General features: G+C 40.9%; 1 protein-coding gene across 1 annotated transcript; it reads left to right on the top strand.

Annotated features, from left to right (window-relative positions):
• The first annotated feature begins 13,406 nt into the window (after window positions 1-13,406).
• glula (glutamate-ammonia ligase (glutamine synthase) a) lies at window positions 13,407-16,986 on the top strand. The gene is made up of 7 exons (XM_084057621.1): window positions 13,407-13,507; window positions 14,082-14,269; window positions 14,363-14,524; window positions 14,629-14,775; window positions 14,883-15,010; window positions 15,131-15,330; window positions 15,947-16,986. The coding sequence occupies exons 2-7, from the start codon at window positions 14,104-14,106 to the stop codon at window positions 16,257-16,259; spliced, it is 1,116 nt and encodes a 371-aa protein (XP_083913747.1). The 5' UTR covers window positions 13,407-13,507; window positions 14,082-14,103; the 3' UTR covers window positions 16,260-16,986.
• The last annotated feature ends 7,477 nt before the right edge of the window (window positions 16,987-24,463 follow it).

Raw genomic sequence — 24,463 nt, 5'->3', positions numbered from 1 at the left:
ATTCATAGACTCTAAAGGGAGTTGGCATATAAAGGATGGCTCTAAATTCCGGAGTTAAAGTTGCTGTGCCACATGTCTGTCCTGAATCCTGATGAAGGTCTAACAACCGAAACGTCGACTTAATAAAGAGCAACATTTTTTGCAAGTTCCAGACAGTGTGTGGGACCTCTTTCTTTGATTTTATTATCAGAGCAGAGATCCCCTTCTGCACATTTGCACCTTTGTCCTATACGCACCTGTCACCAACCTTTGAGGTGTGCATCGGCCTTCTTCTAAAAGTTCAGCAGAACATAAAATGTAATTATCTTGTCACATAAAGCAACATAATTTGTGATTCTATTTTCACAAAATCTTATCCTGACAAATTCTGCCAATAATGCTGCTTGATATTGATAAAAGATAAAAGAAAAGAAAATATTCCCTCTGTCTCTATTTGCCATTTCAATCTACTCCATAGAGCTCCCAAATTATATTTTGACAAGCCAGTTTACATTACATTGTGCAAGACAATAATAGATTTTGACATGTTATAATTTTCATCAAAGTGATTGAGGTGACATTGTATGAGGGATTCTATGATGAGATAAAATCAAAGTGCAATGGTGCAAGGGATTTGTGTAACACCATTTAGCTTTCATATTCTCTAATACTGAATAGATTGGTGATGCAATAACCCAAACTCTATAAGCTAATGTGACATTGGCTGGTGGCTGTTCATTGTCCTTTCAAACCACAGACTCCAAGACAGACAAATTGCTATGTTGTTAGGTGCTGCCCCCTGCTGGAATAAGGGGTGTTGTTCTCCCAACAAAGGAGTCTCGTCATCGAGTTCTCTAAAACACAAATCTTTATTACATTGACTCACTAAAGCGTCTGTTGATCTTCCTCGGCTTAAGTGAAATTTCATCAGAGCATATTGGATCTCCAAAACAATAAACAATCTATCCAACCTACAGTGTTTGTTTCAGTCTGTGTTGTTGTATATAACTAGCCTATTTTTTGTTTTGTTTTGAACGAATATGTTTCATGGCCCATTCTACTGTTACTACGAAAAGTATTGGGTAGCCTAAAGGGTTAATTAATTCTGTGATGTAAAACCTTGACTTATTGTGCTGAATTCAGTAAATGGAACGTACCTTTTTGTGAAGACCATAAACCTCCAGTTGTCCTCACCATCACATTAATTGACTGATCACAGTTGACGTGGAGCACCTTGGTAGACACTGTTTTCCTGCAACAAAACAAAACAAAACAAAACAGTTTCTTAATTAGCCTTAAAGCAGCACTTATAGGTAGGCCTAACCTTTTTTATGAATACAATGAAAATGTGTCCAATCTGTATGGTAGAGCATGTTAAAAGGATCCCTGGCTAATAAGCATTACATGCCTTAATACATTATAATTGGCCTCTAAAACAGAAATAGAAAATTGATTAAAACCTTAAATATTTTATCTATTTTAGAATTAGTTCACTCAATAGGGACAACTCCCATGCAAGTTGATGATGTCATTTGTCCATGTGTGGTCCAGCCCTATGGAATATATGGAATGCATGTGCTAATAAAAAGTATTTAAAATATTGCTTTGATGCTCATATTAACCTTAGGAAGTATTAAGTTGGTTTTATGCATGCATTCCATACATTCCATAGGGCTGGCCCACACATGGACATATGACATAATCACCTTGCGACAGGAGCGGTCCCTATTGAGTGAAAGACAAACCATTTCTAAAATAAATAAAATATCTAAGCTATTTTTCATTTCTAATTTTAGTTAGAGCAATTATAATGTATTAAGGCATATAAGGCTTATTAGTGAGGGATCCTTTTAATACAATATAACTCATTTTGTCTCCTTGTTCTTCAATTGAGACATTTAAATTATGTCAAAGGTCATGTCTCACCTAGACACAGGCTCTGACGAGAAGTTTTACCTGATGATCAAGATTTATTTATCCCCTGAGCAAGCAGAGCTCTGTTAGCTCAATGGTAAAAAATAAATAAAAAATCTGCACTGGTGCAGGGAACCGGGTTCAAATCCGGGGTAGAAGAAGAAAGTTACATAGTGCAGCTTTAAGTTGAAAAAGTGGTTCACTTGGTTTCCCCTGCCCTCACTGACACCTATTGCAATGGTTATAGACTACATTAGGCCCTTTCTTTTAATGTGTCAATTTCATGCACTACAATTTATCCTATTACATCAGCATACCTCATCCAAATTGACTGTATAGCCTATTATATAGGCAACTTGACATTGTTAAGATATGGCTTGCTTAACTGTGTTGGTTTCTTGTGACTGTCTGATGTGTGTGTACAATATGATCACAAATTCAATAACAAATATTGTATTCATATTTTAATATCTATAACAACAATTACTATTGATTGACTATTGAATAAAGTGCTTTAACCGTTTAACAAAAACCTTTTAGTTTTAAAACCTGAGGCATTTAATTGTCACCAGTAACCCAATGCAGCCAACACAATGTCCCGGGGGTGCTGAAGCAGACTCCTCCTTCGCTTCCCAGGCCCCGGAGGCTCAGGTGTTCCAGTGTGAGACTTGTCCGGTGTGGGGGGTGTCTCTGAGTCTGGATCCACACGGGTTTCTTCTGTGCTGGCGAGCTTCTTTCTTGATGGGTTGAATACCCATGCTCTCCCACGCAATGGGAATTATCCACCCTTAGTTCTGGCTTAGGCGGCGCCCCAAACCTGACGTACAGTACGTTCACAGGCTCCAAGGGTCAAGTGGAGGTCAGACTCTCTCTCCCAGCCATCAGAATGACAGGTTGGTGGTCAGGGTGCGGTTGAACTGCTCTACCAGTCTGTCACTCTGGGAGGGTAGAGGGGTAGTCCTCATCTTCCCTCCGAGGTATCGACAGACATCTTGAAACATGTGGGCCTCAAAGTTGCATTCCATTTAATTTAACAGGTTCGACTATGCCGTGGCAGCGCTCTGGTCCAGGAACAGGAGTAATCCATTGCCATGTGTACTGGTTACTGTGGTCGGTTACAGGAAAAGGGCTCAGGATGTCATCCCCCACACATAACAGGGGGGCTCCATCTGGTACTGCTGTAGTGGAGCGTGTGAGCACCGGGTAGGACCTTTATGGACGGTGCAGCAATCGCACTTGTGGATGAACAGTTGTACGCCCTGTCGCCAATTCAGCCAGTAGAACCAGGCCTGGAGTCGTTGCAGGGTCTTGGATACCGTTGGATGTCACTCAGGCTCTCGGAAGCTGATTAGCCAGGTCAGAGAGGCATGGTCCGTCCGTACGGAGCAGGAACCGTTAAGCGTACAGGTAGTGACGGAAGTGTCGCATGGCCCTGACCACTGCCAGCAACTCTGGACAGTTGAGCGAGCAGCTGTAAAATACCACCACTCACTCTCCATGCTCCCCCTCTTGAGCAGCACACTCAGGCCCACGTCACTGGCGGCATTGGTGTCTGCTATAAAGGGCTTACTGTGGGTGGGGTATGTCAGTAAGCCTGATCATAGGCCGAATCCAATCAGAATTTTGAACGGCTTCTTTCTTTAGAATAGCAAGTGTCATGGTCGATGAATATAGGTGAGACACATGAAAAGTTGGTGTCACAGTTGGCGGCATGGTTGAAAGAGCCGTGTATATGCTTATCCTTAGAAATGTTCACATATTCTGTTAAGTACAAGAGTGTTTAAAAGATATTTGTGGACCCATTATTACTATTTAGAAAGCAATTGATTTGGAGAGGACTGGGTCAGTGGAGCGATTCTGGAGAGGATTGACGTGCTTATCTGCTGGATACAGGTTGAAGATTGTATGGAAATGGATATTGTAATGAATAGCTAATAAAGCAACAATACAATACAAAAAACTAACAAAATGTTTGTATTGTGGCTTTATCTTGTTTTGGTATGGTTCTTTTTTTGCCTGTTTATTGAAAAGACAAATCTACTTATGTTTGATTATTGCATCATTTATATATACAATAGTATGTGTTCCTATCAGTGTTTGGCTTGGTGGTTTACTATTCTTTGTGTGATAATTGTTGATGATTGTTGAGGGATGGGAGTTTTCTTTCTTGGCATGGGTAATCCATTTGTCCAATTTATTGTACAATGGACCTAGTATATGCATATACATCAACATAAGTTTGTGCATATCTGTCAAAGGGAAAATAATTGAGAGCTTATTTTCCTTATTGAGCATAATATTAAAGTGTATGGTATTACTATTTATTTATTTGAACAATTTAGCAATTACATAAGCATTTCACAAAACATAGACATCCATGTAACATGTCACAGTAACAACAACAGCACCCCACCAAACCACCTAAATGTATCCCACCCCAGTTAGTCCATGTAATAAGAAAAAGAAAGGCACCATTACATACAGCAAATGACACGTTAAAAAGAAAAACAACTAATGTCAAGTATGCATAGGGGATCAAAGACATCTCAGCAGCTGAGCATAAGGTAACATTACATTGTGTCAAATAGTCCCTGAGCAAGACACGGAACCCCTAACTACACCTTTGGGACATTTGCTTGTGATGGTAACTAATGAAAATAGGAGATCAAACTTTTTGCATTCAAGTTTTTCCAATTTAAGAAGAGACATACGTAAAGTCAGCCAGTCAATAGATGTTGAAGGAAGGCCCAGGACAACAGTCCAAGGCTAAACTCTTTTTTTGTTGGGTAATTCATGGTCGTTTACACCAAGTATAGTTACTACAGGGCAATGTTCTGTCAATCTTCAGAGCTTCAGATATTATCATGAAGAAATGTATCCAACATCTTGGCATCTTTGAATTGGTTAGATCAGCAGGTACATACATGTTGGTTCTTGTTTTCTACTTATCTGGGACATAGTACAGTATGTTGCCAGGCATGTTTTACACAGGTGCATTTGCTGTTGCACTTGGGCTGTGCAAGATTGAGTCAGGCACAGGAGGATGAGTAACTGGCCAGAAAATAAATGCAGCCCTAAACAATATATCTATCCGGCACATCCTCATTCATTACTCTGGCATTAGACTGAGAGTGTACTCTATCTGGTTACTAAAGTTAGTGTGTCAGATTGCTACAGTAGGTCCCCACTCTCAGAAATTCCCAACAGATTGGTGAAGCAGCTTGCACAGTTCACAGTAAAATCCTCAGTGTTCATTAAACAAAATGGACCCAAATGGACCTGTAAGGTCCAGCCCTGAATTTTACTGTGTGCTGTCGGCAATAATGGACAACTTACCAGTTTTTCTTTGAAAACAGTTCACTCAACAGGATCTATGATTTCAGCCATCCCTGGAGAAATGTCTTGAACTTTGAGGACCTGTAATTTAGTGGTGCTCCTTGCACAGCTGTGTAGCTCTGGGTACCAGTTAGTGCAGGAAAGGCAATGTGGACTCAAACTTGAGACATCCAACACACTCCCGATAACTCACCAGTAACTTTAACTCACATCCCAGTAACTGTAACTCACGTCCCAGTAACTGTAACTCACCTTCCAATAACTGTAATTCAACTTCCAAAAACTCTAATTCAACTTCCAAATAACTGTAATTCAAATTCCAAATAACTGTAATTCATCTTCCAAATAACTGTAACTCACCTTCCAATAACTGTAATTCACCTTCCAAAAACTGTAATTCACCTTCCAAAAACTGTAATTCACCTTCCAAATAACTAATTCACCTTCCAAAAACTGCAATTCACCTTCCAAAAACTGTAATTCACCTTCTAAATAACTGTAATTCATCTTCCAAATAACTGTAATTCACCTTCCAGTAGCTGTAAAAGCAATCTGCCCAGGAGGCATCCGTACTAGATGCCCAAATCACATTAACTGGCTCCTTTCAACATAAAGGAGCAACGGCTCTACTCCGAGATATGAAACCATATTCATACTAAAACTGTAATATATAATAATGGATTTACATGATGGCTGTCTCTGTGGTGTACTAGAAGTGAAAGACTCACCCGCCACCGCAGAGGCCAGATTTATTTTCCGGCAGCGGTCCCTGGCACTCCAATGAATACAGTTGGCAGTGTTCACAGGTGGGAAGCCAGCAGGAGATTGTGACCTTGTCGGACTCCTACTGGTTGGCCGGGGCACCTGTTCAACAGGGAGAGGAATTGGGGAGACCTTTGTGTCAGGTGAAAATAAGCCACTGCAGTGACTGCAGTTGGTCTACCTGCTCTTCTATTGACAAATGTATATCATGTGGTCCGGTAGGACCATTACTTGTTGACAAGCATGAAGCTCAAAACTCAGTTTATTTAGCTTTCGGCATTAAGTAACCAGTATAAATTTCAGCATTTGCACAGGTGACCCGGATTCAAATCTTGGGTAGGGCATGAAAGTGGATTGCAGCTTTAATGTTCATTGTGGTCAAGAGGGCACTGACATTTCACCAGGTTAATAACCACTTGAACCCTAGCGTGCCCTTTTTCTGGGCATGTCAAAATAGGCAAATATTTGGGAAAATAGCAGATCTACAAGCTCACAATTCAACACGTTGACTTGTGTTGATGAAGAGATTTGGTTTTAATGTGTTTGTAACCCAGGCTTGAAATGAGTGACCCTGCCTGAATTCAATAATAATTCATGGGATTAAATACGTAAATTTTAGTTGACTTATAAAGTGCTAAAAACGATCAAAAAGTGCATTTGAAACAACATACATTTAAGTTATACAAATATACCTAAAAAGTTGCTCTACAAGTCTGTTTAAAACGCAAAACAAGCATTATACATGAAAGGAAAAAAACGTTGCCAAACAAACAACAAGGTGCCTTACAGGTTTCTGTAAAAGGTTAAAACTACCTGGCTCTACCTGTTGATTGCCTCCCCAAGTGGCCAATCAGTGAGCCTGTGAGCCATTTATAACCAGCCCACTAGTGATTACTTCCTGTTACTATATAAGCAGAGAACTTCCTTTACCTGTTCAGAAAAAACATGGTGGTTCTTCATGTGCTGTTGTTTACACAGTAATCTGAGTTCCCAGAAGTTTTCACCGGCTCTGCGAGGTCTTGTCTGACCTATTATAGGTCAGGTTTTTTATTATTGGGTGATTCAGAGTCCCATCTACTCCTGGAGTGCTTCACGTGGAGAAGAGGACAGCGCTTCCCTTCCACTCACTGAGGAGCCCAGGTGCATGTGAGACTCCACCGTCTCCATACCCAACATCAACGATCCCCAGATGTAGATTCCCAGTTCATACTGGGTGGCGAGCTAACCAACCTACAGAGTCTGGACACTGATGGTGATTCCCCTCCCTCACGGATTGTGTGGTAGGACCAGTCAGAACACTGTCACGATTCAGATAAAGGGCCCCAACGAGAGCAAACACCTAAACTTTGGGAACTGAGGGTTTTCTATATTTTTGCCGGCTTTTGTCTTTCCTGTTTGTTATTTTGCATATGCTGCAGCTGTTGTACATTTCTATATTGTGATTTGTAATAATAAGTGTCCACTCAACAAATTCAGTTCATCGTTGTCTGTGTCATTATTGATATGCAACACTGGCTCTTAAAAACACTAGAGTTTTCTGGTATTGGCCCAGATATTGACATAAACACTATTGACTACTACTTACCTGTTTTCTCTATTACTAGTTCCGTAACTAGGGTTACATGTTTAACTACTAAAGTTTAAATTGGTTAAGAAACACATTGCAGCATTGACTTCAATTTTGTGTTTGAAAAGGTTAAAATACAAAAGAATAATACAAGTATAAAATACAAAATAATAATACAAAGTTAAAAAGGTTAAAATTCTGTTTATTTTATTTAAAATTCATGAACATACCATGTTAAAAGGCTTGAAATACCAAGTGAAAAAGGGCAAAGGAAGCTTGTGGATCAGCTATTTCTCTGTAGATTTTTCTTTATTACATTTAAAGGGCTTAAATGGTTAATTAATTTAAAATGTTTAATTAAAAATGTTGACTTTAATCATGTAAGGACATTAATTGTTTAAAGGCATTTATTGTCTAAAGACATTTATTGTTTGGAAAATATGAGTTGTTTAAAAAATACCATAATTTGTTGTAAAATGGCAATGTTGTTAACCTTGTTTTCTCTGTCTTTAAAGGTTTACAACCTAATTATTGACCAGACCAATCAACAGATGAAGCCAACAAATCAGAAAACAAAGTTGGAAAATAAAGTTGATTGAGTTGGAAATTTGAGTTGTGTCCTTTGGAGTTGAACAAGAGTAGAACTTGACCGGGACCTCGTCCAGACTGCCCATCAACAGGAAGGCCAGAGCTGTGGCCCAGACGTTCTCCACACAGTTCCTGCCTGCACTAAACACATTCAGCAACAGCCTGTTCCGATGCCCATGCCACAGTTGAGATGTAGTTCTTGCAGTGTGTGGAGAGCTTTTAAGCAGCTTCTCGATGCCCTTCACCCTGTCATGTCCAAAGCCGTTGTTGCTGAACTCCAGAATGTTGAGCCTGGAAACTGCCATCATCAAGGTGTTGCTGAGAGAATTCAAGGCAGGAGGGATCTCAGAGCGTAGGCATCCTGTGAACATGTTACTCCATTAACAACACGTCTTAAGTCTTTCTTGGTCTCCAGGGCCTTAGCGATGGCCTGTGCTGCCCGATAGAGTTTCCCTCCAACCGCAGAGCCTGTAAACCCTTGAACTCCTTAATCTCCTGTACTATATGTGTGTATATATACATGGCATGAGCAGCATTTCTCAAACAAGAACAAGTGATCAAGCATATAGACAGTGTCATACTAACACTCCTTTTTCGTTTTCTGGTCATGTCTATTTGTCCACATTTAGTGCTCTAACAGCAGCCGGGAAAACTTTAATGAAAACTAGAGCCCTCTTATAATTTTTATCCCGCGATTTTTGTAACCCTTTTTTTTTCACCCGGTGCCAATTTGCTAAGTGATCCTGGGCACTACACTCCCCCCACCAGCCTAGGGAGGCCAGGGCCGAGCTCATGCCTCCTTCAATGCATGAGAGCCAACTGACCTTCTTGTCACCCGACAGGGGGGAGTTTCCCTGGTTGGACGTAGCGCGTGGAAGGAACACGTTATTCCAACCAGTTCCCTTCCCCTCCATCAGGCGCCCCGGCTGACCAGGGGAGGTATAGGATTACTACATGTTTTTGTGAGGGTATTAACTACCCTAGGAGACACGGGGAGAACAAAAAAAGAAAATTTATAAAAATTATAAGAGAAAACTAGAGCCCTTGGTTGTTAGGCATCTCAGGCGTTTACCGTTTTGCATCATCACAAACAGTTTGTTGCTTGAGTGATGTTTGTCCTTCATAATCATTTTTGCCCTGGCCAAGTTCCTACTCTCATAAATGTCCGCAGACCTCAACACCTTTTCCGGGTCCTATGTTCCCCGGGTCCTATGTTCCCCGCTTTCCTAGGGAGAGCGGGGAACACAGGACCAGGACTAAACCTAACCTTAGTGGGGGAACATAGAACCCGGGGAACATAGGGATGACCCCTTTCGGAGTGGCCTTAGATAATACCTCTCTGCCCATACCATATGGTCATGCCCCCTGCCAGGATGCTCTGAGTTGTGGCGAGGTAGAAGGATTTTTGGATCTTTTGTGACACCTTGAATTTTTTCAACTGTCTCATGTGGTGCAGACGCTGCCTCGCTTTCTATGCCACGGCCTCTGTGTACATACTCCAGGTCAGGTCCTTAGTGATGTGCACACCGAGGTACTTGAAGCTATCCACCCTCTCCAACGGCTCACCGTTGATCCGTAGAGGCACGTATAGGACCTTTGTCTCTCTGTACAGAAATGGTCCAGGCGCATACCACATATACACTCTCGTGCAGCGTGTTGCGGCGGGTTTGAGTCCCGAGCTTTGCTGCGTGTCACTCCACGTCTCTCTCTCCCCGTTTCCTGGTAACACCAACCCATAAAACAAACATGGGCAAATTCTCCTTCTATAACACAGCCACCAAGGAATGGAATAGTCTAACCCCATCCCTCAAAAAATGCAGTTCGCTGGGCTCATTCAAAACAGCCCTAAAAACTCATCTTTCTGGAGGCCTAAAGAGGAGCTAGTACCAGTTTCCCTGTAGACAGACGACCCCCCCCTCCCCTTTTTTTTTTGTACATACCTTTTATTTTATTTTATAATGCTTTTTTTTTTGTGTATATATTTTTTTCTCATGCCTTTTTTGTATCTAATGGTATATATTTTTTTCCTCTGTATTCTTATGTTGATTTTGAACTGTTTGGTTGCTACTATATATATATATGTCTATGAAATTAATTCAAGGACCCCAACGGAAACAAGCCCGCAAGGACTCTTTTGGCCGGACCTTTTAGACAAAAGCATTATAAATGTAACTGTGTTGTTTTACATTCTTTTGCCTAATAAAAATTTCAATCAATCAATCCTGTCCGTTTCCTGTCCCTTCTTCACTGTAATACTATCAATAAAGGCAGAAAAGCCCAATCATCTCCTTGGTCTTGCCTACACATTCTCCACGGAACATTCCCATCTCGCTTACGTGAGGTACATGCTCACAGGGGAGGCCCAGTTCTGGACTCTTGATGTATGGGAGGAGGGCCACGAGTTTTGCTCCAGTTACCAGTTTAGCCGCAAGTGACTCGGAGGTAAACCTATAAGTCGCAATTCCTTCCATTGACAGTCCTTTTTGTGAGAGAGAAAAGTCATGGCTGTGTGTAGACGTTTACTGCAAACAAGGCTATTAGGGCTATTAGGGCATGTCTCCTGGCTGTGATTTGCAATTGTAATTTAATTGCACTGTGGACTCAACTGATCTTTGATATCCCTCATTGCGTTGTATTTACTACTATTATACTGCGTATACTATTGAGTGAAATGTGTTCTATAACTGTGACTTTACTAGTGTGGACAATTAATATTGTTGCTCTTCTGTTTCTTTTGCATCCTAAGGGTATTTCTGAGTCATAGCTCTATGGGTTCAATTCACAAGCTCCTGTCTAAGGACAGGGAGTGTAATTTCCTTTCTTAAATGTGAGAAAAACCAATTGAGACTGTAACTGCGATTATACAAATACATTTCACTTGACTTCCAGCATCCGCAATATATTTTCACATATTAAGTTTGGCCAAGCATGGGTAACCTTGTACTTCCTTCAGTAACTACTTTCTGTGAACGCAGCAACCTTATGGTATTTATGAGTCATAGTTCTGATATGAGGGAGGTCAGCTCAACACCCCTCGGCCAAAGAGTTAAAAACGTTTAATCCCTGCCCAGGTAGTACAAAACAAAAACAGCATTGGGACCACTTTGATATCTTATTCGTGATCATAGAATTATCTCAACAAATATTATGTCAATAAGAAATATATGTTTTATTATTCAAATAATATATTTAACACCCAAAATCCAAATCTGATCCACTCGGATAGGGATTAAAGGTTTTAAATTCTTGGGCCCTGGGAATATAATTTAGATATTATTTTGTATCCATCCTTTTCACCTGCTGCATTGGAGCACTGCGTCCACCAGGTGACAGCAAAACCCCACACTTTCCATTTATTTGACCACAGAACTGAAAAGGAGTTTTAAGGAGAATCCTTTAGATGCAGTGACATTTCACTGTGGATTGTTGATAAAGGATGTAATGACATCATGAAACAGAAGATAAGAAGATATTTTTCTGACACATGAATATCGTATGAAATGTATGCATGATGATATTATAGGGACATGATGCTGAATTTAACAATGACTGATCTGCAAGCTAATCAGTGTCTGCACTGAGTTCCCAGAAGTTCTCAGTGTCTGCCCACTAGTACCCACTGCTCTAAATAATTGGTCGGTCAAATGCATGACAAATTTCCCCACAAAGGGCATCGTCAGAAAATGTGGAAAGATGAGAGGAAATGTGTAATTTAGTTATATTTTGTTTCACCATAATCCTCACCAGCAGGCAGGCACCCTCCCTGCCTAGCAGTGTGAATCCAGGCCACCCATTACCAGAAGGCACTACTCGGAGCAGAAGAGATGCATGATGGTGCATTAGAAAGTTGACAGTGTGCAGTGGAAAGTAACATTTACTCAGGTATTGTACTTACGTAAGTACAATTTTGAGGTACTTTTACTTTACTGGAGTATTTCCAATTTTCAATACTTTTACTTCTACTGCACCTCAGAGACAAATTTTTACTTTTACTCCTCTACAATTATTGTAAAACTTTAGTTACTATTACTTTGCAGATTTGGATTATCATTAGGCCTACAAAACATACATTAACCACTTAAGCCCTATTTAAACGTTAGCTAGTTGAAAATAGCCGATCTACAAGCTCACAACGAATAGATCTGCTATTTTCAAAAGCATTTTTTGGGGACATATATGATAACTTGTGAAACAGACATTCTGCATAATGAGTAGGCCTACTTTTACTTTTGGTACTTTAAGTATATTTTGATGCCTATACTTTTGTACTTTTACTCAAGTACATTTTGATTACCGGACTTTTACTTGTAACAGAGTGTTTCTACATTGCAGTATTGATACTTTTACTTATTAGTACAAAATGTGAGTACCTTTACCACCACTGACAGTGTGTGACTCTTCCCCTACAGTCCAACAGCTGCATCACCTGTCTGGACCCAAACCTGTCAAAACCAGACAAAAGAGTTGCAGTGCCAACACCAACAGTGATAAGAAGAGGGTTGTGGCTGACTGTACCCATGATATCAGACATTTCGAGGGAACTGTAGGCCTACTACTGTATGCACTACCTGGAGAACACGTGTGTCCCAAATTAAATAGGCCTGTCTGCCAAGTGTACATGAATCTGTTTACATACAATCCATTGATAGATCTGTATAATCTGGCAAACGGCCCACCACGTCCTCTTTTCTTTCTACCACGTGGTGGCGTCCCAGGTTGCATAAAATCGATGGATGCGTTTACTCAGCATTCAGCAAACATGTCTGGTAATTGTATTTAATTGTCTTTTCCAGTGAAATAACATCAATTGCGAGCAAATTGTCCTCCATTATAATTGAAGACAATTTGCTATATCCTATACGGTCTTGTTATTTTCAATCACACAAAAAAAAAACAGCCTACACAGTATGCCACGCTTGTTCCCCCTTTTATATAGTATGAGAATCCGCACTGTTAAACTCCCGAAAACAGCAGATCCACAAGCTCACAGCGCGTCACGCTGTGACGCGTTGTGAGCTTGTAGGTCTGCTGTTTTCGTGACGCCTCATAGGCGAGCCAGCCAGCCAGTCACACAAAACAACACGCAGCGCTTTTTTTTTTCAAGCAGGGGGGGGCGTTTCACTTGTGTTGCTTTGAAGCCCGTCCAATGAGCATGCAGCATGTGCCTTCCATCGCCTTGGAATGAACCTATGAATAAACACCACCGTCTGACCAATCAGCCGAGAGCATCCAGTTCCACAATCTTATAAATGTGCTTGCATGCGGAGTTGTGGTATTAGAGAATGAGAGGACGACTATCGAGGCATCTAACAGCAATACACTGGACCTGCCCGTCCTTTAGGTTTTATTTCGATTATTCAGGTAATTTCTATTTTCTTTGTCTTTTTTGTACAGGCTGTAATGGGTGACATTACAATCACGTTGCTTATTAATTAATGAATAAGCTATAGCTTACTTACTGGAATAGGCTATGTCATTTGTGAAATGTGTTAAGGGCGTGTTTAAATATGTATAACCTTTTCACTTGAGTTCCGGGGTTGTGTTTTGAATACATGATGTTTTCTTCCGACACAATACGGCCATGATGTAACGTTGCCTCATTACCGCAGTCTAGTAACCATGACTACAACTGCCCTGGAAACGCCAGGATGTTGATGGGACATAGAAAGTGACAACTATGGCGTGTTATCAGTCTTAATTTCTTCCTACTAATTTGGGATGATGGGGAGATAGGTGGTTCATTGTTTGCTGTGTCTATTTGTCTATTAAATTAACGGGAAATTATCAATTACAAGGATATTAGTCTTGCCGTTCGTTGTATGTCCTTATGGAATCAGGAAAAACGTGTTTGCACATGTTCAGGCTGTTATGGGTCATGTGCTTCAATGGATAAACCACACAGCGACTTAATAACATGTCTCCTTCTCGCCCCCAGGTGTTTTATAGTAGGAATTAAGATGGCTACTTCCGCCAGCTCCACGTTGAGTAAAACAGTCAAACAGCAGTACATGAATCTTCCTCAGGGAGATAAAGTACAAGCCATGTACATTTGGATTGATGGGACCGGAGAGGGACTCAGATGCAAAACAAGAACACTTGATTGTGAACCCAAAAGCATCGAAGGTAAAACACCTCACCTCTTACGTTCACTATTATTGTACATTTGTATTGCCAAAGATTCTGCTCTAATAGGATTATAACATATTCGTTTAACAGATCTGCCCGAATGGAACTTCGATGGTTCCAGCACATACCAGTCTGAGGGATCCAACAGTGATATGTATCTGATTCCTTCTGCAATGTTCCGTGATCCGTTCCGTAAAGATCCCAACAAGCTTATCCTGTGTGAAGTGACTAAGTACAACCACAAGCCTGCAGGTAATGCACACTCTCTAGTACGAACTCTTATTTGTCAGTGTTTTTTAGTGTTAGTTCAAGACTAAAGAATTGTATTTTTTCTAATATGAAATTCTTACCCACAGAAACCAACTTACGCAAGTCATGTAAAAAGATCATGGATATGGTGTCAGATCAGAATCCCTGGTTTGGCATGGAGCAGGAGTACACCATCCTGGGCACAGACGGACACCCTTACGGCTGGCCATCTAATGGCTTCCCTGGGCCACAAGGTATGGTGAAAAAAACGTTGAAAAAAAAACAATAACATTTTGTCACTGTATGTTGTCAACTTGGCACAAAATTGTGGCTGAATTGTCTTATTACATCTTGTTTACAGGTCCCTACTACTGTGGTGTTGGAGCAGACAAAGCCTATGGTCGAGATATTGTAGAGTCCCACTACAAAGCCTGCCTATATGCTGGAGTTGACATTTGTGGCACAAATGCAGAAGTGATGCCTGCACAGGTAATCTTAAAAGACCTATTGTCTGTTGGGGCTGTCAACATGTTTTTGTGACTTAACCAGCCGTTGAAACGACCAGTTTAAATGACTCACGTGGGCTTAAAATCTGTCTTTTGTTATCAGTGGGAGTTTCAGGTCGGGCCTACTGAAGGTATCAACATGGGTGATCATCTCTGGGTGGCACGCTTCATCCTACATCGTGTCTGTGAGGATTTTGGTGTGGTGGCCTCATTTGACCCCAAGCCAATCTCTGGGAACTGGAACGGTGCCGGCTGTCATACTAATTTCAGCACAAAAGAGATGAGGGAAGATGGTGGATTGAAGTGAGTGTTTGAACTGTCTTGTGAGTCGTGACATTTAGCTGACAGCTAGCTACACAGTAAAATCCTCAGTGTTAGTTTATCATTTGCAACTCTGAGAGTGTACAAATGTAACCAAATGGACCCTTACGGGTCGTCCATTTTGTTACATTTGTACACTGAGTGTACAAATGTAACCAAATGGACCCTTATGTGAACATTGGTTACATTTGTAGATTTTGTACACCTTGAAAGAGTTAAAGGAGTAGTTCACCCAAAAAAATCAATTACACACCCCATGAAGCATTGAATTCATGGATTTTTTTTTTGTTTTTGTCACATTCCTGAGCCAATAATTTGAGGATAATAATAAAGATGCTAATTTATCCGGTAGGAGACACAAAGGAGACTATTTGTGTCTCCTCCCGGAGACTCCACCCGTTATTAAATTATTGGCTTAGGAATGTGATAAAAACTAAAAAATCTCAATTCAAGGCTTCATGGGGTGTGTAACTGATAGGAAAAAAGTCATTATGGGGGTGAACTATCCCTTTAAATTCACACTCAAGATTTCACAGGGTATCAGATGTCTTTGTTGCATTGAATGATTCAGATGATTAACACCAACTTTCCCCTTCAGAGCCATTGAGGAGTCCATTGAGAAGCTGGCAAAGAGGCACAACTATCACATTCGCGCCTATGACCCCAAAGGGGGGCTTGACAACGCTCGCCGCCTCACCGGCCACCACGAGACCTCCAACATCCATGAATTCTCTGCTGGCGTAGCCAACCGTGGAGCCAGCATCCGCATCCCCCGCTCTGTTGGCCAGGAGAAGAAGGGCTACTTTGAGGATCGCCGTCCATCCGCCAACTGTGACCCCTACGCTGTGACAGAGGCCCTGATACGCACCTGTTTGCTGTCTGAGGAGGGAGAAGAACCAACGGATTATTAGAGCATCTTTCTGAACTGAACCCTCGTTCCTCTTCTCCACACCTCCCTATGCTCTCTTCTTTAAATGGCTGAAAGTTGAACTAGTACTGTACTGTCATTATTTTTTCTCCACTGAAATGATTCTAACCTGCGTTTTAAAAATAGATTAAAGTTGACTGGTCAACTTACCATGGCAAGGTAACTTATCCTTGGTAGTTTAATACATGGTATTGCAGGGTATGACAGCTCCCTTTATGTGTTTAGGAGGGATTGGCTTGAATAACAAGTCAGTTTTATGATGTACCATTCCCTTAGTCTGTTAATGACTAAAATGAACTAAAGCACATGGACACTGAACAGTAGAGCTGCTAAGGCTTAGCCGCATGTGTAATTGATGAATACAATTATGGCTATTTTGTGTAATGTATGTGTTGACCTGCATTTTCAACTAAGTCTTCAATGTTACTAATTCTTTGAAGTGTTTTTATTTTTTAAGTGGCAACGTGTTGTCTTCAGATTTTGACACTCTTGAGTTATTGTACACTGTAGATGTCAGTACCCAGATGTTTGTTGTCTAAACATGTGGTGGGTCCATTTGCCATTTGTAGAATTCTTGTAAGACTGTAAGAAGAGGAGTTTTATCCTTTTGTCAAGTGTGCTTATACTGTTATGCACCTGATTTGGTAAGAGCTTGTGTACTGAACCTGGTGTTTTTTATCGATGCATTTAAAACATTTATTTTTACCACGGCTTGCCTGCTTGGTTCTTGACACGCTTGCAATCTATTAATGTTGTAGGGAGATGATGTAAGAAAATGGTGAAGTTAAGCCCAACTCAAATGTCTTGCCTTCCACTAGATTGGATACACAGAGCAGCACAGACTGTTGTTTCAGTGGTTATGATTAAGATGAGATAAAATGCTACTCAAGGAGTTTCTAGTGTAACTAATCTACACCTTACTTTTGACAGTATGATTAGCACAGGCAGGCAGCCAGCTACACATACTGTATGTTCTGGCACTGCTGTTCTCTTGTGTCTGAGGTCATCTGAAAACAATTAGCACGTGCTGTACTCACTAGATGTTACGCTGTCTTAACACTTGACAGAGGGGGATATTCCTAGAATGAAATTCCTAGAATGTACAACATTTCAACCATATATATATATATATATATATATATATATATATATATATATATATACACACACACACACACACACACACACACACACACACACACACACTGTACATAAAATCTGCAAGCTAAGAAATTAGCTGACTGCATCGTCTAAATAGCAAGGTTTGCTAAATCTGTTTATGAGTTTAAGTTCATGGTACAAACAGTATGTGGCAACTCACCACAGCAGACAGGCAACACATGGTGGGACACAGTTATTTGAGTACTTTTAAGAGGACAAAGACACATTTCAAATCACATCTAACTGGAAACAGAACATCCTAACTTCATGGGACATAAATATTTACTTGGTGTCCTCCCTTTGACAGAGGGGGAAGGGCAGCAAGTTTGTTATGAGACCTTTTGCCCACATCCCTACAACAGAAAAGTGACTGTCACTGATTGGCCTGTTGAGGAGCAAGTTAGCCAATCATAATGCTGAGGGCCGGTTCTATCCTGTTCTAAGTACTGCAACTTTGTTTTTGCTGCCTTTTGTTTGGCTGCTTTCCCCAAAGTAACTCCTCCTACTAAAGTATGCCCTGTGACTCTGCAAGTGCATGGCCTTTAGATTTGTCTAGTCAGCCACACCTTTTTAACCTGAAAGAGTTCAGAGGGTGCAGAGAAAAAACTTTAATAGTCTTGTTGTTGCTGCTGCTGCTGCTGCTGTTTTTGTTAGGCCATCCCAACAAGAACATTTTCTGGTAGAGAAAATCAATTTGTTATTTTTGATAAGAAAACAACACCACCACCACCACCAACAACAACAACAACAACAACAATAATAATAATATCACTGCAACATACACTGACACTAAAACAGAGGTGGGTGTTAAAACACATCACAGACTGTCAATTACCTTATGGGATCACAAAGAGAGGATCAAGTTCCCAAAAGCATCTTAGTTCTACAAGGAAGCTCCTCGCTGTTTTTCTATTTGTAATGTAGCTTTTGTCTTTACTGTTGATACAATGAAATTACACTGATGAAGGCTTTAGGATTAAAAGCATTTTAGAATCCTGCTGTGCACTTTAGTAAATAATCTGAAAGGCTAAGTTTGTGAGTGCGGAAATAGTTTGTAACATGACTCCAATGAAATGCACACTGATACACTGATATAAACTTTAGCCAAAGGGAAAATTAACAGGGCATTCGGTTTCAGTCAATCATGCTATCTAGGTTTCCAGTTCCACTATTGACATATGGTACCCATATGGTGAAGTCTCAATGTATTCCCTCCATGCCCAAGGGTTGCCTTGTCATTATGCTCTCCCTGTTACTTAACTGTGTTAGTATTCAAGATATTGTAACTAGCAAAAAAAAGAGGAGTTGGGGACTGCATAAGCACACTGTGTACCACATCACAAGGATGGAAAGCATCCTATAGCATTCACTATCTGCTACACCCCTCTTTGCTTTCCGTCGCTGCTTGGGAGCTCAATTAGGAGGCAAAGTAGCACACAGAATCCAAATAGCCTCAGCCTGGGAAGCATGAACGATGTGGAGACAGTGGACAATGGATTGGGAGGGATGCTGCTCTGTTGCTATGACAACAACCGGAATGTACAGGCTCGACCGAGTTGGTTCTCGTATTGAGTGGGAGAGCAGAGAGAGAGAACCTCACCCATGTTACGTAAGGAGAAAAATATGAAATCACATTTTATATATGGAGCTGCACAATAACCCCCCACCCCCCATCCCTCAAGGCAAAACATAGTCACTGCCATCATGCATGTGTTTATATTCTTTAAATACACAATGCACAGTATGATGATGTATGGCACATCCATCAAAAGCAATCAGTCAACAGTTTGCCCTCTGTTGCATGATTAAGTCTCCCAAATTGTGCTTATGGTTGTGTAACTCGCATAAACCAGTTCAAGCCAGTACTTGTTCTCATTCGCCATTGTATGAGAATGTGAAATTAAAAGTAATTCTGCTTTAATGGAAAAGCTACATATATAAATATATATAAAAATATAAATATATATATATTAAAAAATATATATATATATCTATATATACAATTTGAATCCTGCGCCATGTCGGTTGTCTGTATGTATGTATGTAGCCAGTGTGACGTAATCTGACATCACGCCAGTGTGACGTAATCTCACGACAGCATGACATCACGCATGACATCACATCCTACCTATAAATTCTAGGATGCCGTCAGATCGCACCAGTTCGACGGCTTCCATAGTGGGTTTTGGTCATTGGAGAGGTGATGCACGTCACCTCTTTCTGAAGTGGGTACTTTCAAAGCCTGCCGTGGATTTAGGAGAGCACAAAACTCTCTCTCACACTGTGAGGTGCCTGTAAGGTGGCACTGCAAAGTGAACGACGCGTCACGCTAGGCGTTCGGGCCGCGTAGCGGCCCGAACTTCTAGTATATATGTATATATATATATATATATATATATATATATATATATATATATATATATATATTCTATAATTCTATAATAATAGAAAGCGCATAACCTTGCGCACATGAGTTCACTGTGTAAACATGATGCATAGAGGTAGAGAAAAACACATGCATATTGAGGCAGAGGGTATAGTGTGTGACTGGCCACACCATTATATATTATATGACACAGTGACACAGTTTTGACTATGCGGCTACAGCCGTTCCTGAGACAGCCGAAAGGGCCTTTTATATCACAAACAGCATTTCTCTAATGTTCAGATGGTTCATGTCAGAATTTGATTGATTGATTGATTGATTGAATACTATATTAACATGCTTATTAACAGTACTGTAGGTAGTACAGTCAAGGCTTATGCTAAAATGATAACCATCGTGGTCCTTTGTACTCAATTAATCAGTAATACAGACAATACAATACAATACAAAATATACTACAAAACATCATGGAATAAAGCTACCCAGAATCCTAAGGTATATTTACAGAGAAAGTAGGGAAGGGGGTGGGTGTCAGGGGAATCTACTAACAAGGGTTCAAGGAGTTAAAGACCAGGCCCATAGAGAGATGTTGCACTCTGTCTTCTATAGTAACGTGAGCCACCCTAGACTAGCAAAAGAGCTGTGAGTAGGTTGAGTCCTGGCGGAAATGCCTAGAAGTAGTCATATTAGTTTGTTCTGAGGGGTCTACAGTTTTGCTTTTAGTGACTTTGAGGTGTTAATGAATCAAGAGGTGCAAGTACCAGATACCAGTCACATCCCACAGCCATCCAGTTGCCCAATTTCTCATCTCAACAGGATATCATTTCAACGCTTTGGCACTTGAAGAATTGCATTTTGTGAGCACTTGAAACTCATCCTGTTGTGAGTGATTGTTGGCTAATAAGTTGCCAACAAAGTGAGTGCTTTGGCTGGGACATTGTGATATGGATAGCGCACCTTGTTTTGAAAGATCTTAATGTTGTTTGTCAGTGAATACTGTATAATGAGGACGTCTGTCCATCCCATGTGATATCTTCCTGGCCAACACTAAGAGAGACGATTCTCATTCCTGGCTACTGTGACCTCCCCCCTCTGTCAGAATTGCAGCTGCACCAGCCTTATTTCTTTATATCAGTAGTTGTTGCCTATTTATAATGCCTTTCCACTGCTTAGTACCGGCTCAACTCAACTTGATCTGACTCTACTTGCCTTTTTCTGGTGTGGTTTCCCATCAGGCAATGTTGTGGATAGTACCTGGTACCTTTTTAGTATCACCTCCTTTGAAGTGCTGAGAGAGATGTGGCAATACCAAAATATGACGTGAAAACACTGCATACTAAATTAATGATTAATCAGTGAGAATTGTCATTAGTGTCATTGTGTCACTGCATCATGACAGACTCCTCTATGTGTCCACAGAAGGTGAGTTTATTTTTATGGCGGAGAATATGGATATCTAATACATGAATGCCCAAGAGTACTTCCAAAGCAGACTGAGTGCTTATTGTATGATGAACCATAGAAATAATAACAATGCATGTCAGAAAGGCGCTGGCAGCTGAAAAGAACGCTTTCTGTGGATAAAGCCCCCGCAAGGATGTGCCAAAATATTGTTAACAAACTTTGACAGTGACCTCAATACTGCGCATCTGCTTGGCCTGATTCTCACATAAAATGTTATCTGAAACTGTTCATGTTGGACTATATAGGTGAAATAAAGATAGTTTCCAGACAAATCACCATCGTTCTTTTAGGAACAATAAGTAGGGGGGGAGTAACAAGTACCTGGTACCAAAAGCGATAAGAGCCGAGTTGGGTCGAATGAAGTTTCATGCAGCGGAAAAACGCCATAGATGGTTGCTAGATGTTTTATCCAGATGTATGCTAAACAGCATACAATGGTAAATGGTGCATTTATAAGGCATCTTTTATCCAAAGCTATTTACGATGTACATAAAGTAAGCCTTGACGAGCCATGAGGCCCATATGAGCCTATTTGTTTCTGTAGCGTGAGGCAGCTTGAGGGGTTTACTTGTACAAGTAAACCCCCTGGACATGACGCTAGTATGTCGCAGGGACTTAACCCCCAATCCAACTCTTGATGCTGAGTGCCAAGCAGGGAGGCAGTTGCTGTCATTATCAGTATGACCTAGCCGGGGATCGAACCCTGACCTCCCAATCTCAGGGCGGACACTCTAAACGCAAGGCCACTGAACTGGATTTTACAGTGCCCATTACATTCACAGAACAACAGTGGAGGAAACCATACTGTACAAGGCACCAACCTGCTCATTGGGAGCAGTTAGGGGTTAAGTGTCTTGCTCAAGGACATTTCCACACTAACCCAGGGGAAGCCGGGGATTGAACCGGGGACCTTCCGATTCCCAAGCTGTGGCTCTGCCTCCTCCGCTATTGTCATCTCAAATGTGCAATGTTTGTTATTTACCGTAGATAATATGTTATTTGAACAGATTCTGATGTTTATCTGGTGTACTACATGCACATACTTGTTGTAGCACTCTATCGCTTATGCTGTTGTTGAGTTCATGATGTTTACTCTGATCGTTCTGGATAAGAGCCTCTGCTAAACGTCTAAATTGTAAGTGTAATTCTACAATATGTTGAGATTTCGATAAGACAACCTGAAAAGTATACTACTTTACTAAAGAGCAGCACTGTAGCTATGTTGTGTGCTTCGTGGACATATTGTTTGGAGCCGTGAAATCAAGACATAGTTGAATTCTCCATGTGACCAATACGTCCCAGCAGGGAACGTCTATTGTTGCGGTTACCTTGAATGAATGCCTCCTAAGTCCCAGACAATGGTGGGTCAGAGTAAAAGACCAACTCAATTGTCGTTCAGTGTTAAAGCATCAACATGCTTCTAGTCCACACCAGGTAAGACAGGAGAAGCCTGTTTGGTGATGTTCCTATTGGACCAATGGAACAATTGACCATTTAGATAACAAAAGGAATGCTTATTCCTCCAGGATTCATGTGATCATGTGACATAACCACCTGTGTACAGTATCACCTCCCTTACACATGCATGTGTTCACTCACATACACACACACGCACACGCACACGCACACGCACACGCACACACACACACACACACACACACACACACACACACACACACACACACACACACACATGTTTTTAGGTCGTGCCTCCTGGGTTTATGGTACAAGCTTGTGTTTAGAACCACACACTGCAATCGGTGACCTCAACAAAGTACTCCGTCTCAAAACAAGGGAGGGACATCAATGTGATAATGCTATAGTATCTTCAACAGTAAACATGTCACTGGAGCAAATAATGATAAGGTACGTATCAGCTGGACAAAAAAATAAACATTATAATAATAAACCATTTCATCTTGATTGCATTTGCTCTGGAAATAAGATATGTTTAAGTTCCTGTTACACAAGTACACTGACCAGGTCACAGGGTGAGTTGAGGTAGGTGACATGGCTTTGTATCAATTATTAGGCCGTATCTTGCCCTAAACTTAGTAGCCATATTTTTTACTATTTTGAAAAACATTTTAGAATAGTTCAACTAGCCGATCTACATCGGCACGTTGTGAGCTTGTAGATCAGCTATTTGAACTATTTTAAAATGTTTTTCAGATTAGTAAAAAAACAAAACGTTTAGGCATAAGGGGTTAGGCGGCAAGAGAGGGCCCTGAAAAGGTTTTGTTTGAAAATCATCCCATCTCTCCAGAACCATTAGAGGTGCCTAAACTTACAGTAAACTGAAGAACCAACGGTTCCTATCTCATGGAGCCTATCTCCTGTTTCCTAGAGGGAGGCAGCTTGATGTACTAGTACACCACCTGGACATGATGCTAGTATGTCGCAGGGACTTACTGTACACACACAATCCAACCATTGGTGCTGCTGAGTGCCGAGTAGAATATGATTTTTTGAATTGTCTTTTCTTTTGTATGACACGGCCAGGGATTTAACCCCGACCTCCCAGTCTCAGGGCAGACACTCTAACCAATGAGCTGGTCTTAAGAACCATACACGGCCTTAACAAGTTGATTGTGTAGCACCTCAACTATCCCAAAGAACCGTGGAAGAGCCACTGAAGAACCACCATTTTCTGTGTGATAGGTGTAACATTCAGACAAACTGCCACACATTTCTTTCTCCCTGATACCAATTAACGTAGTGTAGTTTCCCCCCCTGAATAATAAAGAAGGCATTTGCTTCTATAATTAGATTAAGCAAGTCAATCTTGAGCCTGTGTCTGTCACAATTCGGAAAGGCAAACTATTGGAGGTCACATGAGGATAACTGTGGACATTTGATGTGCTAAGGGTATAGAGCTGGATAACCCAGTGGGGTTATAGGTGATAAAGCAGGATAGTTCAGGTTAACAAAGGGGGCAGTGGGGATCATGTTGACAAGACAAATATCTGACATACACAGTAAAATCTTCGATCGAACCCTGAGAGTGTACACAAACATGGATTTAAATGGACCTGTAAATGTAACCAAAGACTTCACCTGTAGGCTGAACCACTGGTACACAGACTTCTAACTAAATGTAGTTACAATGACACAGGGTTAATGTGGCGGTAAGTGGTTATCGCTTGCAATACCCAAAGCACCAAATGCATTCAAAG

This window comes from Gymnoscopelus microlampas (assembly GCF_963454915.1).
Source record: "Gymnoscopelus microlampas genome assembly, chromosome: 5".
NCBI lineage: Eukaryota > Metazoa > Chordata > Actinopteri > Myctophiformes > Myctophidae > Gymnoscopelus > Gymnoscopelus microlampas.
The sequence above is the reverse complement of the archived record's forward strand: the minus strand, read 5'-3'. Positions and strand labels throughout refer to the sequence as shown.

Excerpts from the sequence above, each read along its gene's own strand:
- glula (XM_084057621.1), top strand. The coding sequence starts at position 14,104 with ATGGCTACTTCCGCCAGCTCCACGTTGAGTAAAACAGTCAAACAGCAG. Across the intron at positions 14,776-14,882 it reads TGGCTTCCCTGGGCCACAAG|GTCCCTACTACTGTGGTGTT; the intron begins GTATGGTGAAAA and ends TCTTGTTTACAG. Across the intron at positions 15,331-15,946 it reads AGGGAAGATGGTGGATTGAA|AGCCATTGAGGAGTCCATTG; the intron begins GTGAGTGTTTGA and ends TTTCCCCTTCAG.